Source organism: Crotalus tigris, unplaced genomic scaffold (genome assembly GCF_016545835.1).
Source record: "Crotalus tigris isolate CLP2741 ecotype Arizona unplaced genomic scaffold, ASM1654583v1 scf7180000019762.1414395, whole genome shotgun sequence".
Classification (NCBI taxonomy): domain Eukaryota; kingdom Metazoa; phylum Chordata; class Lepidosauria; order Squamata; family Viperidae; genus Crotalus; species Crotalus tigris.
The window spans coordinates 24,689-41,307 of record NW_024097700.1 but is presented as its reverse complement, the minus strand read 5'-3'; the positions used below and the strand labels follow the sequence as shown (position 1 = coordinate 41,307).

At 36.6% G+C, this 16,619-nt stretch overlaps 1 protein-coding gene across 1 annotated transcript in view; it reads left to right on the top strand.

Annotated features, from left to right (window-relative positions):
• Positions 1–16,619, top strand: part of LOC120317681 (guanine nucleotide exchange factor subunit RIC1-like) — a 53,295-nt gene that overhangs the window by 26,197 nt on the left and 10,479 nt on the right. Inside the window, 15 exon segments of the mRNA XM_039364451.1 lie at positions 82–215; positions 772–863; positions 3,822–3,910; positions 4,904–5,048; positions 5,672–5,720; positions 6,582–6,728; positions 7,000–7,203; positions 9,033–9,071; positions 9,236–9,346; positions 9,510–9,599; positions 10,377–10,537; positions 12,096–12,234; positions 13,062–13,178; positions 14,021–14,749; positions 16,051–16,209. Of these exon segments, the coding sequence (XP_039220385.1) occupies positions 82–215; positions 772–863; positions 3,822–3,910; positions 4,904–5,048; positions 5,672–5,720; positions 6,582–6,728; positions 7,000–7,203; positions 9,033–9,071; positions 9,236–9,346; positions 9,510–9,599; positions 10,377–10,537; positions 12,096–12,234; positions 13,062–13,178; positions 14,021–14,749; positions 16,051–16,209 (2,405 nt within the window).

Genomic DNA, 16,619 nt, shown 5'->3' with positions numbered 1-16,619 from the left:
TTATATTATATGGAAATAGAACTGATGAAGAGAGCTTGCACTTTAATAATGGCAGCTTTTAATAACTGTGTTCTTTACCAGGTTCTTTTTTGGGTTTTGAAAGTGTGCACATAAGAAATATGGAATACTGTGCTACTCTTGATGGATTTGCCGTAGTGTTTAATGATGGTAGAGTTGGTTTTATTACACCAATGTCAAGTGGATTCCCAGCAGAGGTAAGATTTCTTAGTAGTTCAATAATAGTTTGATTGGCTTTTCCAAGATATATCAAAATATTTGCTCATCTGTCCATTTAATAATATTTGAGCTATGCTTGAGAAATTGTAAAAATGTATATAGTTAGCCTCGTTTACTAGAAGATAGGATTAATTTACAGAAATATATAAATAAAATAAGATTCATTTTTTTGGCAGTAAAATATTAATGGAAGATTACCCCTATAAAGAAAGGAGAAAATAGACAAGTAATATTTCTAGAATATCTGATTGTTTCATAATCTCATATTGTTATATTCTAATAAATTTGAACTATATCATTTTGTTCTTTGTAAATTTATTTCCTTGAAATATGTTATTCTCATGTGCATCATTTATACATTCTTTGCTTTACATTTAGCACTATATAAAATAAATATTTCAAAATGCTTGATATTGTACTTATAGCTTAAAACGTGTATCAATTGAAAAAGAGCATATAGGCCATACCTCATTTTAAGATGTAACACAATGTGCTGAAAGCTAAACAGATAACTTGGATAAAATATTCTTGCAGCAACTCCATGGTGTTTGGGCACAGGAAGTTTTCGATGGGACTTGTGTGGCTATAAATAACAAGTACAGATTAATGGCATTTGGCTGTGCAAAGTAAGTTGAACATCTTAACTCAGAAGTAGAATATATTCTTTTTAGATTATCTGAGTATAAAATTATTACTATGCCAGTGGTTCTCAACCTGTGGGTCGGGACCCCATTTGTGGTTGAATGACCATTTCACGGGGGTCGCCAAACAACACAGTCCGCCATTTTTTTCCCCTTTTCCTTAGCTGTGCTACTCCCTTTTATTCTATTGGCTTTCAAAAGCCAATAGGAATTGTCCAGGCTGTCTCTGCCCTGCTGAGCCCGCTAAAAGTCCCATTCTGCAAACAGTGCTGCACCAGTTGAGTAGTCCTCGACTTACGACCGGTTGGGGGTCACGGCATTAAAAAGGTTGAGAACCACTGCTATAAGAGGACATTACCTTTGCTTTTAAATGCAAATCCAAAGTGTATCATATCACGGGGAAAACTATCTCTTGTAAATGAAATTATAAATTTAATTAATTATGTAGTTATCTAATAGGGTTGACGGAAGTGCATGTTTTTAAATTCCGCTGTTTTTAAATTAATGGTGTTTCTATTTTGTACATTAACAGTTGTTACTATAATAATCAAAGTTCAAGTTGCCAAGTGCAGCAAATCTTTCATGTTCATTGAGCGATATTAGATATCAAGCCTATATTATATAAGTATGGTTGTAGAAAAAAGTCTCAAACCAGTAACCAGAGAAGTGTATTTTTGCTATTGTTATAATAAAAATAGACTTAAAGTTAAAAGAAATTCATCCCCTGTTGCTTCTTATCAGGTCTGTTTGCCCAGACCAACCAGGATTAGTCTACAAAAGGTGTGGTTAACTATTATTTCCATTGTTTATTATGGAATTAAAATAATCACCATCCTCATTCCTGCAGCTAAGGTTTGTGGTAAATAGCACTCAAAATGGATTATTAGACCATGTTTATATGCTTAAGGCTAAAAAAGGAGCAAAAGGCTTGCTCTGAACTGCTTTTCTTTTTCTTGTAATAGAATGTTCAAAACATTTTAGAGTGGTGGTGTTGAAATAGGAATATTGTTTGAATATTTGTACAAAGGTTTTTTGTACAATTTGCCTTCCTATAAGTTGATCATTATTTGCCTTATATTCTGCACACATGTAGAATATGTTTGACATTCTTTTGTCAGATATTTGAGGTGTGTTATCATATCCACTGCATTCTCCTCAAGGCTAAATGTGCCAAATGCCTTCACTTTCTTGTCATAATACTTAGTTTTTAGTGCATTAAGTACCCTTGTTGCCCTTTCTTAAAACTTCTTCAAATTTTCTGAATTACTTGCCCCAAGATAAGAAGGCCATTTCTCATATTGTAAAATGAAATGGTACTGTGAAAATAATTTACCAGAATATTAGATTATTCTGTTGTTATCTAAAAGATTGATTATTCATTGCATTTCTAAGTTATCTGCTGTATGGTATAAAAGTAGAAAAAGGTTGGATGTGAAGAAATAAATAAGAAAGCCAACCAATCCAATCTAACAAGCATTGTGCATATTTATTTATCTAGTACAGGGCTTTTCAACCGGTGGTACGCATATCACCAGTGGTACGTTGGCACCTGGCAGGTGATACATGTATGACAGGTTGAACGGCACTGTAAAAAAATGTGTAAAAAAAGTGTAAAAGTGGATGAGGTGAAGCGGCAGCAGCACCGCACAGGCTTGTGGGAAAGTCAGCTGGAACTGCACGAGGCGTTGCCTGGGTCCTACTGAGAGTCCAGGATCAAAGCGCGCAGCTCCAGCTGATTGCCGGCGGCCTTGGAGGTGGCAGGCAATCTCACACAGTCTTCGGGTGGAGATTAAGCTGGAGCTGCATGACGCATTGCCTGGGTCCTGCTGAGAGCCCAGGATTGCTGCGCGCAGCTCCAGCTGATTGGGGGTGACAGGCAGCCTCACACAGTCTTCAGGCAGAGATTCAGTTGGAGCTGCGTGAGGCATTGCGTGCCTGGGTCCTGGGAGAGCCCAGGATCAGCGTGCACAGTTCCAGCTAATTGGGAGTGGCAGGCAGCCTCACGCAGTCTTCAGGCAGAGATTGAAATGGAACTGCGTGAGTTGTTGCCTGGATCCTGCTGAGGGGGAGAGAAGAGAGGATATTAAAGGGGGTGAGAAAAGAAGAGAGAGGATATAAAGGGGGTGAGGACTATCTATATTTTATCATTTTTTTCTGTTTTTTGGGTCATCAAGTTTTTGACATCTTGCTAGGTGACTGGTGGTACTTGAACATTGCGATATTCTAAAAGTAGTACAATCGGTGAAAAGGTTGAAAAGCCCTGATCTAGTAGATCCCAATGGATTCAGTTGGATGCATGGTGTTCATGTAGCAGTTAAACCTATTAGTAGTTCTTTCAATAAGTCATATCTTAAATCTAGAATTGGTTCAAGGAAGGCCTGCAGATGCTACATTCAAGCTTTCTGCACAGCCCTAATATGATTATGACATCTGTTTCCCTCTGACACTAATGAGGTACTGGTAGTCTTTGACTTACGACAGTTCATTTAATTCAAAGTTATAACGGCACTGAAAAAAGTGACTTATGACCCTTTTTCACAGTTACAAACTTTCCAGCATCGCTGTGATCATGTGATCAGAATTCAGATGCTTGACAACTGGTTCATTTTTATGACTTTTGCTGTGTCCCAAGATCATGTGATCATCTTTTTGAGACCTTCTGACAAGCAAAGTCAATGGGAAAGCCAGATTCACTTAACCAGGTTATTAACTTATCAACTGTAGTGATTCACGTAACAAATGAGGCAAGGAAGGTTATGCAATAGGGCAAAATTCATTTAGCAAATAAACAGAAATTTTGGGCTCAGTTGTGGTCATACGTTGAGGACTATCTGTATTTGAATTAATTATATGAAGTGGACAGTCTTTCAATTCAGATTTTCATCTAATCAGCTTAATTTTAAAATTCTTATCTCAGAATTGTGTTTTTCTTTTCTTTTCTAGTGGGTCTGTGCAAGTGTATACAATAGATCATTCCACAGGGGCCATGCAATTGTCTCACAAACTGGAACTAACACCCAAGCAATATCCCGGTAAGCCCAGTTATATTAAAGCTCAGATTGAATTGTTTATCATCTTTTTGGTAATATCCCCCCTTGATTCATTTATAACAAGTAAACAGTTTAGCATACAGTGTCCATAAAAAAGGCTAAGCTACATATCCAATCATCTGGGTCAATGCATATTCAATTATGTATATCCTGTACAGTTCTGTAGCGGACAATATATTTCTGACAAAATTTAAAATATCATTGTTATCACCCATCATAAAGTACAGTCAGACTGTTGTGCTCATGGCCATACCATCTGCGTAAAGACAGCTATTTCTTTCTTTTAAGGAGGAGTCATCAGCTGTTTGTTAACAATAATAGAACTAGCAGGTGTGAGCTGAAAAAAATCTAAAAAATTTCTAGGGGTTAGGAAAGAGCTGTGTTTGCCATAGTTCTTCTTCTTCTTCTTCTTTTTAAACCTAATGGCCATAATGATTTTGCAACCCAGATTGTTCTACTAGTTACCCAATGTCAATGCATTGTTTGCTTAGTCATGCAAAGAAAAATCGAATGGTTGGTTACCAGGAAAAAAGGTTCCCTTTGCACCAACATTTATACATCTAACACATAGTTTAGAAAGTTATAAATCTTACTTTTCTGTTAATCCTGATGACTTCTCACTCTGTTTTTGTGCACTTCTATGTATCTCATGAGGAGGATGAAACTGTGCAGAGTTTAATGAAATTAAATTGCATCCTGTTAGGATTAATATTTTGGGGGATATCACCGCTCCCACAGAGCCAATATACTACAGTCTTCTCTTCACTTGTAACTAAGTTTCTCTTTCTGATCCTGAAAGAATAACGAGTGTGAGATTGAATTGAATCCCCTGTGTGCCATTTTGAATTTCCAGAAGAAAAGTGAGAGTTAAATATATTAAATAAATACTATTCAACTACTGCCCATCTTTAAAATAGTTAAAAATGTTAAAAATGGGTTTTTTAAAATCTGCCGACAATTTTTGTATTTCAATAGATATTTGGAACAAAACAGGAGCTGTTAAACTCATCAGATGGTCTCCTGATAATTGTGTTGTTATGGTGACCTGGGAATGTGGAGGCCTGTCTTTATGGAGTGTATTTGGAGCCCATCTTATTTGTACTCTAGGAGGTGACTTTATGTAAGTAACTTGTGCTTCATATTAGGAAATTTAACCAAAATATGTACCTGCTCTTTAACTTTTTATTTGCTACACAAAGCTTTTAAAACTATTTTTCTTTGCTTAGCTGTTTAATATCTCATATTGTATATATTATTGACTGAGTTAGTAAAGCAAAAGGCTCATTTTTTCTGCACAATATTTTAATAAATGAAATGTTTAACTTGTCTGCAACTACAAAACCAATTCTCCCTTCAGTCTTTGTTGTACAAAATATAGATCTGTGTTTTTATGTGTGATGTATACCATCAAATTCAGAGCTATTTTTAATAGCCACAGAAGAGCTTCCTCGTGCTTAGTAGACTTGTTGAAGTTGAGAAAACTTATCTGATATGATACTTTTAAATTAATAGAAAAGTACAAATGATACTAAAAATCCCTAGAATAGCGTTACTGAAATATTTGTGATATAATGCCTATTTTTCTTGGCTATTTTGGTTTAATACATCAAGAATGAAAAGGAGGGACTTGGAAACAGAATTAAAAATGCCTCCTAATTAGTATGTATGTAGTGAATTGAAAGACACATTCTCTTTAATATCCAATATTTAAATGTAATATTTTGTTTATGCTATTCATTTTAGTCATCGAACTGATGGTACTAAAAAGGACCCTTTAAAGATCAGCTCTATGGTGAGCATCATTTATTATTGTCTTACTAGTCTCTTTTTCTCCCTCATCTAGGCACACGCAATTAAATTTATTCTAATACTTTCCCAAATAAATTAACCTGGACTTATCCACGCTGCTTAAATTGAACCTCTTTCTGCATTTATGTTACAATCCAGATATTTTTAAGTTACTTTCTTAATTTAATTTACTTAATTTACACAAAGACAAATATTCAGGTTCATAAGACTTAGCAAATTATATTCTCTGTCTAGGACAGATCTTAGAAAAATCACAGCATGTCGTTCCTTCTGCCAGAATAATAAGACCATTCAGTTCATAGGAACTAGAATATGTCTTGGATAACTGTACTCAGCAAATACTGCCGATATTTCACAGAACATGCCTGACCTTTGGATACGGATTTTGTCTGCAGTTTTTCCTAGCACATGGCTCTGAGAGGTATATAGAATGGTGAAAATATCTGAAAATGGTGGGAAAGGGAGATATAAAGGAGAAGAAATGTGCTTTTCATTACACTTATTGGTGTCAACTTGATATTAAGCATTCTTTGAGTAGAAAAATTCTAAACAGTATTTCTTTATTCCAGTGTTTTAGTTGTTTTAAATAGCAATAGACTTTTATACTGCATCATAGTGCTTTACAGCCCTCTCTAAGCAGTTTACAGAGTCAGCATATTGTCCCCAACAATCTGAGTCCTCATTTTACTAATCTTGGAAGGATGGAAGGCTGAGTCAATGTTGAGCCAATCAGGATTGAACTGCTGGCAGTTAGGAGAGTGAGTCTACAATACTGCATTCTAATCACTGGGCCACCACGGCTCAGAATGATGATAAATGATACACTCTATTTTTTTTTTCTTAGAGCTGGGGATCAGAAGGCTATCATTTATGGGTAATCGATGCAAATAATTTTGGGAATTCAGTGACTGAGAGCAAAAACAAAGGACAGCATTTTGGTATTTTGCAATTTCAGTTCATCAAAAGTGCACTCGCAGTTAATCCTTGCATAGTAAGTATTCATGTTTGATGATTTGTAGTCCTAGGTCAATTTTATTACCTTTTTGGTCAAAACGTTGCCTAATTTGGATTATCTTAAAATTGGTTTTTTTTAATGTAAATGAAATTGTATATAATAATATGGCGGTGCAAACATTTGAAACATGAAAGTGCTACCACTCTTAAATAATCTTTTTCCAATTTTATTCGGTTTTCTTATTTTCTTTGAAACTTTATGTTATTCTTCACTGTCTGAAGTACTGATTTCTTTTGTTTATTCACAGAGCAGCCAGGAGCAGGTCCTCCTTCAGGGAGAAGATCGCTTATACTTGAACTGTGGTGATGTAGTGCAAGCTCAGAATCCTAGAAGTTCCTCAGCACATGCTGAACATAAGACTGTCAGAGAAAGAGGCCAATTTTCATATGAGAACTTAGATTCTCAGGGTTTAAGCACTTTATTAGGGCACAGACATTGGCATGTTGTACAGGTAACTTCTTCTCTTGGTACTTGACTGCTTCCCTTTTCATATCTTATTTTTTGAAAACCTGTCAGCTGTTGCTGTGAAAGAAGACCAGATTAAAAACTAGTGACTTCCCAAGGCTACGTCTTAAACTGCTTGGAACTTTGAGTGTGGCTTTCCCATAATACAGCTCTATAATTGCTATTGTCTATTAGGATCAAAATATCTTTACTGTTAAAACATCCTAACTGAATTTTTTTTACTTACGTTCCTGATAGAATGCACATATATACATGCCAATAAATATACATATGCCAATAAATATATAAGATATAGACGCAAATAAAATTTGCTAATAATTTGACCTCATGTAATAGTGTAGATGAAATCCTTGACTTACAACCATCCATTTGTGGATTGCTACAAGCTATGGAATTTTAGTCACCAGTTTTACATTTCAGGAAAAGAATTAAAGACTAGTTCTTCAGCCAGTTTTTTTTATTTATAGTATTATTCTAGTTGTTTCATTGGGTTTTTAATTGTTTTACATCATTCAATTCCTTGAATGTTCTTTGCAGTGGAAAGGGGAGAAAAGCAAATAAAAATAAATCAGATTGGCTATTAATACTCCACCAAATCATTTAACATAGGAGGACAGACTTTTGAAAAAAATCATTAGCTATCAGATGGGTAAATATTCATGTGAATTTTTAAGATGTATATTTTTTTCAAGATTAAAATGTTTCTAATCAGGCAAGTAACCTCTCAGCAGAAAGAATTCCAAACACCTGATTTCCTTAAGGGCCAAACCACACATTAAGTCAGACGTGTCAAACTCATGACGTCACGCAATGTATCGGGACTGTTTTGCCATTGCTGGCAATGGGGTGGGCGTGGCTTCTGCATGACGTGTCCAGCCCGCAGGTCAGCAGTTTGACACTCCTGCATTAAGTCATAGCTCCATGTTTAGAGCTCACATAATATTTCTCAGGAACCACTATAGGATGGTTCCATTTTTTATTGAGGTTAGGGAAGAGATGAGTCCCCAGTATTTTTGGCCTCTATCGAATTGTGACTTTGTGATATCAGCAAGTGCTGGATTTAAAACAAAGTGAGAAAGTTACAATGAAGGGAAAGGTATAAAACAGGGGTCTTCAAACTTGGCCCTTTTGTGACTTGTGGACTTCAACTCCCAGAATTCCTCAGCCAGGCACGCTGGCTGAGGAATTCTGGGAGTTGAAGTCCACAAGTCATAAAAGGGCCAAGTTTGAAGACCCCTGGCATAAAATAAAGAATGATCTAGATAGATTCAACAGCTGATATGCATGTCAAGATATAACCATAGATCAAGTAACGTCTCAGATTTGGGAACTGAAAATTTGTATGGAAGAAACCTTATCCACTCTATAATATTGGAGTATGTAGGTAATAAAATATAGAAAGATCAGTGCTGGATGATTATTCCAATAGGTTTGCATAGTACAATAAATTATTAGTATATTTGATGTAAAAACAATGTTTCCAATCTTAATTTTTCTTTATTAAAATGCATAATTATTGTAGCATTGTTTCTACCAAAATGTACTCAGCTTTAGACATTTTGAGACAAATTATATGCAAATCCTATCATTAGTAGTTATCATTGGTGACCTTTTATTTTAAACAATCCTTTACAGTCACCCTGATATTGTAAAAAATGCTGAATATCTACTATACAAATACCCAGAGATCTTGTACTGAAAATGGGAACAAATATCTGCAGATGAAACCATGTAATATTTTATCTATTGACTTTGATGAAGTGTGGTAATTGTAATAATTTTTCATAATGCTTTTTTTTCCTTTTTTTTTTAAAGATTCACAATATATATTTATAAATCAACTGGCCTATAAGGGTAAGTTGTTTTAAAATGTTAATACATTGTATTGAGAAAGAAACTTCATTTTTTGTAGAAATGAATTTGATGGGGCAGCTTGTATTAGAAATTACGATTAATGAAATAGAGCAAATAGTATAATTCCTTTGTTAATAAGGATCTAACAAATTGCATTTGTTTAGTTTTCAGCCATTGATAAGATGGGGCAGAATGTAGCTGTAGTTGGCAAATACGGCTTTGCACATTACTCTCTGCTTTCCAAAAAATGGAAATTGTTTGGCAACATTACCCAGGTAAGTGACTGATTATAAATTAATTAGTGGGGAAAGAAACATTACTATCTAAAAATATTATTACCAATTTATAGAATGTCCTTGAGGTTTACAGACTTGATGGTTGGAATAAACAGTAGATTTTTAAAAAGTTGAATAATTCTAGCTTTCCATTTAATTTTAGGAACAAAATATGACTGTTACTGGAGGCTTAGCATGGTGGAATGACTTCATTGTCATTGCATGTTACAACTTAAGTGACCGCCAGGAAGAGGTAAGGCAGACCTTGAATATAAAAGACTGAAATTCTTCTGTTGGTGCACTTTTATGGCAACATTAAATAGAAATCTGCCTGTCACATAGTTATATTAAAACTTTGTTGCCTGCATAGCAGTAACAATGTCCCAGATTTCAACTACTTGTTATTTTCATTTTTCTTTCTGTTCTCAGAAAGTATTAGGGTTAAAATTAATACTCCCCAAAATTCTGATTTTTGTAAATATGTTTTTTTATCAGAACTGAGGAACTTATTATGATAAGGAATGCCCAGTGTTATTTTTCAAACAAAACTAAGAGGAGATAGTAGACTCATTCTAAAATTCCAAGGATGTTTTATGGCAAGCTATATTGGGATATACTTGGGATAAGAGAAATTCCCTAAATTTTTATATCCAAATATAAGTAACGTGATGTTAGTCTCACTTTCCTTATGAGTATGATAGTTCAGAAATTGGATTCTCCATCTAAAGGTTTATCTCCATGAAAGCTATATTGTTTCATACTGTAAGTTTAATTGTTCAAATGTCTGCCCATTATTACTTTTGCATTGTGTTTTTAACATGATAAATATAGAGCTTTCTTTCTTTCTCATCTCAAGGAGGAAAGGGATAGTGAATGAATAATATTAGTATCACAACAGAGATGAAAAATCCATTCCCTGAAAAATCTAGTTAAAGTGTAGATCAGCCAGGTTGCTGAAAGAAGGAGGCTAGAAAATTAGTTTAAATTCTCCTTATAGGTTTGTGATCAAAAGTATTCATTATTCTTTCAGCTAAGAGTATATTTACGAACAGCCAATCTGGACAATGCATTTGCTCATATCACCAAAGTGCAGGCAGAAACATTATTGCTCAGCGTCTTTCGGGACATCATAATTTTGTTCAGAGCAGACTGTTCCATTTGCCTTTATAGTATTAAAAGAAAATCTGATGGGTAAGTATACTTCAAATAAGTTATTGCATAAATTGTTATATTTTGTTTTTCTTTAGAGTATGGGTGAGGGCAGGGGAAGGCAACCTTGACTCTTTTATGCTGGCTCAGGAATTCTGGGAGTTGAAGTCCACGAGTCATAAAAGCCAAGGTTGCCTACCCTTGGGTCAGGGAGAAAGAAACCTTTGGTGAAACTCTCTGAAACAGATTTGAGTGGTGCCCTTTTTGCTCTTGTTCATTCTGATGTGGCCCCCTTGTAAACAATTACCCAGAGTTCAGTATTACAGGCATTCAGCAGATACTTCATGTTAGGGAACTCAGCAAAGCTAACCTTTACAATGAAAACATTTTCCTTAACCAGTAGCATTAGAAAATTGCCAAAGATATATATATATGTGTATGTATATAGGTCTTTGGTTGTTCGGGTTTTCTCCCACGTAAAATTGGAAGTGTCTTAGCAACGTTTTGACGAAGTCCCATTCGTCATCTTCAGGCTGGTGCTTTCAGCTTCGTGCTTCGAGGAGCAATGTGTGGTCTTAGCTGACGAACAACACCTAAAAACCGAACTACACACTCTCACCAATGTACTAACATCCAATGGATTCCGAAGAAATAAGATTATAAACCTAATCCAAAAAGAAACCCCCACTAAAATCCAAGACAAAGAACAAGAAAACGGCAAAGCCCTCCTCCCATACATAAAAGGCACCACAGACAGAATCAGTAAGATCCTCCATAAACACAACATCAGAACAGCATTCTGCACAAACAGAAAAATATCCACCATCCTTAGCAACCCCAAAGATTAAATTGACTTAGAAAATCAAGGAGAGAAAACCCGAACAACCAAAGACCTACATACAAACACCCGCGAAAACCTCAGAAAACATATATATGTATGTATGTATATGTATATGTATATGTGTGTGTGTGTGTGTGTGTGTATGTATATAGTTCAGTCTATAACAGTGATGGCGAACCTTTTAGAGACCGAATGCTCAAACTGCAACCCAAAACCCACTTACGTATTGTTGGGTGCCGGGTGGGCTTGGCCCATTGGGTGGGCGTGGCTGCGGTGGTAACGGCAGACTGGATGGGACTAAAAAGTTCAATCAATCAATTCCAACTTTGTGGGATCTTTTTTTCCCCACGAGAAGTTGAAATTGATTGATTGATTGATTGAACCTTTTTTTTTTTTTTGCACACGGCAGTGGAGGCCTAAAGCGAAAAGGTTTTATAAAACCCAACTGAAGGCCTAGGACTGGGGCAATGACGTGTGTGCTCACAGAGAGGGCTCTGCGTGCCACCTGTGGCACGCGTGCCATAGGTTCGCCACCACGGGTATATAGCATATTATAATCTGACTTACTTTTCAGTGCTGTTTGCTTTATTTGGTTACATAGTATATTTGCAATATCTTGGGTCTAGTAAGGATTGTTGTATTATATGAAAATTATTATCACATTCATAAATAAAAATGTCAGAATACCTTTTCAAGTCTCACAAATATTTATTTGGGGCTAGGAGGAGACTGACCACTGGGCTTTTCTTTGTCTTTCAGCCCTAATCCCACTACAAGTATTCAGGTTCTGCAAGAGGTGTCTATGTCACGTTATATTCCTCACCCTTTCCTTGTTGTGTCTGTTACTTTAACATCAGTAAGAACAGAGACAGGTATCAGCTTGAAAATGCCACAGCAGGTATCTACAGTTTTTAAAATTATTTTAAAGCTAGAGAAAACAGACTTTATACTTGAAAACAGTATACATAAGACAACATCGTCCCTCATCAAATCTGCCCCATGGTTGGGGCAAGATATACGATAGAGACATGGCTGATAAATCATGGTGTTTTAGGTTAAAGAGAAGAGAAAAATGCATGTGTTTGAACTAATACTGATTTTCCAGAACATCCTAATGTACACAATATCTTTATGAAGGAATGATTTGGATTGCTGCTGTTTTTGCTGTTTCCTGTAGGGCAGGGGCCTTCAAATGTGGCCCTTTTATGACTTGTGGACTTCAACTCCCAGAATTCCTCAGCCAGCGTGTGTGACTGAGGAATTCTGGGAGTTGAAGTCCACAAGTCATAAAAGGGCCATGTTTGAAGACCCCTGCCTGCTGTAGGGTTTTTTTGTTTTGTTTTTTGTTTTAAAAAAGGTGATGCTACTGAGAAATTTCTATTCTTCTGAATGAGAGTTTACTTGTAAAACTTTTGATGAATCAGTATGGCTGTAGTTTACTTGTAAAACTTTTGATGAATCAGTATGGCTGTATGATGTTCAGCATAAAAAATAAACTACTGGGAAAGATAAGGGATCTAATGTTATCAATGATAGTCAGCTTTACTTTTTCGAGAAGGCAGTTGGGTCATCAGCTTTTTGTCTATAATCAGCGTGGCTTGAATGCAATTGAATAGTATGCTTTTATAAACACAGGGCTGATAATGATGTGTTTGAACTTTTAGAAAAATAGTAAATCCAGCAGAATTGAAAAATAATAATAAACATTGTTTTTTTTTTTTTAAGGCCTGTGAAGCAGAGAGCATTATGTTAAATTTAGCAGGACAGTTAATCATGGTACAGAGGGATCGATCAGGTCCTCAGATACGAGAAAAGGAGAGTAGTCCCAACCAAAGGAAACTTGTGAGTTAATTTATGGAAAAATTTCATTGAAAGGAATGCACTTTGTGAATTAATCTAAATGTGTAATACTTTGTTGATCTTATAACTAAAGCAAGTATTCTTTGTTAATGAATGACTGTAACTTTTTGAAATTCTTATGACATTGCTTTTCTGTAACTGCCTTTTTTTAGATCAGGGGTTCTCAACCTTGGCAACTTTAAAACTTATGGACTTGAACTCCCAGAATTCCTCAGCCAGCTTTGCTGGCTGAGGAATTCTGGGAGTTCAAGTCCACAAGTCTTAAAGTTGCCAAGGTTGAGAACCCCTGTTTTAGATGCAAATTAAATTTGTTTCCATTATTATTTTCAAATAGCACTTGCTTACCCAACATTGTATGATAGCGATTAATGTACAAGTTTGTTTTCAAACACAACTAACAATGTGAACTGTAGCAATACCTTAATAAATATAGAAAGGAAAGGAGACAAAAATAAAGGATTTAATATCAGTAGCAAATGTAGACAGCACTGTAACTTTAGATTATTTTTAAATGAACCTGTCCTTCATTTCTGTACTTTGGTAACCCACTTATGTTGTTACAGGTAATAAGCTGTGTTGCTGATTATTTAAAATAATATGGGGAAAATACATTGTAGTAACAGGATAATATTAAAAAAAATATGGAGGAAATTAGGGAGAGTTACATTAATTTAGTAAACTAACATTTGATCATGCTTATATTAAAGAAGGATGAGATGTCAGCAGAAGTAATGTTTGTGTGTTGCCATATAAGACTTGATGAATAACTTGTAAAAAGGGAAAAAAAGAAAATAGCCTAATTAGTATTATTCCTATGTTTTCAGCTGCCATTTTGTGCTCCTGTTGTACTTGCCCAGTCTGTAGAAAATGTTTGGACGACCTGCCGTTCTAACAAACAGAAACGGCACATATTGGAGGCTCTATGGCTCAGCTGTGGGGGATCAGGTATGAAGGTCTGGCTTCCTTTGTTTCCCAGGGACCATCGCAAACCACATTCCTTTCTTTCAAGACGGATCATGCTGCCTTTCCACATTAATATCTACCCCTTGGCTGTTTTGTTTGAAGATGCCTTGGTTCTTGGTGCTGTCAATGACACTGTGCTTTACGACTGTTTATACACTCACAGCAGTGCTGTTGAACATTTAGAGGTCCTCTTCCCCTTCTGTATTGTTGAGAGAACATCTCAGATCTACCTCCATCACATTTTACGCCAGCTTTTGGTGAGGAACCTAGGTGAACAAGCCTTGCTTTTGGCTCACTCTTGTGCCGCATTACCGTATTTTCCTCATGTACTAGAACTGATGCTCCACGAAGTGCTGGAAGAAGAAGCTACCTCGCGGGATCCCATTCCCGATCCTCTCCTTCCCACTGTGGCTAAATTTATTACAGAGTTCCCCCTCTTCCTACAGACTGTTGTTCATTGTGCTAGAAAAACAGAATATGCCCTGTGGAATTATCTCTTTGCTGCTGTTGGAAATCCAAAAGACTTGTTTGAAGAGTGTTTAATGGCCCAGGATTTAGACACAGCTGCATCTTACCTTATTATTCTGCAGGTAATTGTATTCACTCATCTTATTCTGAAAGTGATATGATGTGTTAAACATGCATCCCAAAGGACACAAGCATCTTATTTTGACAGAGTCTTGTCTCTTACAAGTATATATTTATTAAATAAGGATGGAAATAAAAAAAGAGAGAGGGGGATGCTAATTATCTTTGGGAATGAAATTGTCTATTATGCAGTCATATGTAAGTACCCATATAGAGGAGCTGATTCATATAATAGGTGCCTCTAGGCCAGGGCTTTTCAACCTTTTCACCCATTGTACCACTTTTAAGGTATAGCAATATCCGAGTACCTTCAGTTGCCTAGTAAGGTGTCAAAAACTTGATGACCAAAAAAAAAAAAAAAAAGAAAAAAGAAAAAAAGTGATAAAATACAGGTAGTCCTCAATTTACAACAGTTTGCTTAGTGACTGTTCAAAGTTACAGTGGCACTGAAAAAAGTGGCCCCCAAGCCACAGCTGAGCAAGATACCTGCCTGCCCGCCTGGCGGCGCTCTTCCTCCTATCCAAGGTTTTCATTGTTGTGAGCATTTCTGTTGAGGATTGGCAGTGGGGGTGGGGTGGGGGGTATTTGGTTTTTATTCCCCCCCCCCTCTGCTGGGTGATTGCAGCAAGTTTTGGTCACTTCACATGACCCTGGGACACTGTGACCATCATAAATATGAATCAGTTGCCAAGCATCTGAATGTAAATCACAAGATCCTGGAGATGCTGCAACATTCCAGCTGATCAGCGCTTCTTTTGGGCTCAGCAGAAGTGCCAGGATCAGGGCTGCTTTCCAGCTGATTGGTGCTTCTTCAGGGCTCAGCAGAAGCGCCAGGATCAGCGCCAAGCTCCAGCTAGAGCCTGGCACTGATTCTGGCGCTTTCACTGAGCCCTGACAGCCCCGAAGAAGTGATCCTGGTGCTTCTGCTGAGCCCTGACAGCCCTGCAGCTCCAGCCATCTCTCACTCAGGCTTGTGCGGTGCTGCCACTGGTTCAGCTCATTCCCCTCCCCCGCTACCACTTTTCTAGGATGGTCGCGTACCACCTGCCAGGTGCCAATGTACCACAGGTGATACCCGTACCACTGGTTGAAAAGCCCTGCTCTAGGCCATTTCCAGTTAGCAGTCCTATCATAGTCATGGACAGTAAAATCATGGGCCATAATTATTGGACTTGGACAATGAAATGAAAGGTGTGAAGTCTGATGCATGCGTTTATCTGCAGCCTTTCTTGTTTGCTTATTGTTTTGCTAAATAAAAAGGATCAGTGGCTTCTGTGTAAAAAGTGGTTTATATTGGTTCCAGAATATGGAAGTTCCAGCAGTTAGTAGGCAGCATGCAACTCTGCTATTCAATACAGCTTTGGAGAAAGGAAAGTGGGATCTTTGTCGGCACATGATCAGATTTCTGAAAGCCATTGGCTCTGGAGAATCCGAAACTCCTCCTGCTACACCAACAACTCAGGTTTGAAAGGCACATGATTGCTTTATCATAAATGTCTTTGACAGTAATCCAGATATAAATTTGGGGGAAAAAATGTTAAACTCACATGGAACTTGCTAACTGTCCAGTTATCAGATACATGGATTAATAAATGGATTCTAATCATACACTAAACCATAGTCCTTTTTATTAATGAATGACTGTATGTGAACATGATTATTTGATGGTTAAGGATAACTAGAACTTGTAACCCTTATTTGGCATCTTAAGCAAAGGGTCCGTTTAGCTTTGCTTGTGTATAGTGTCACAAGACTAGTCTATGCGTTGTTTTAGTCCTAAAAACAAGTATGGTAAAAGCATTGTGAATCAAATTTTGATTTTGTAAATCAAAATGACTCCATCAATCCACATCATGCTACTGCTTTTGCCAT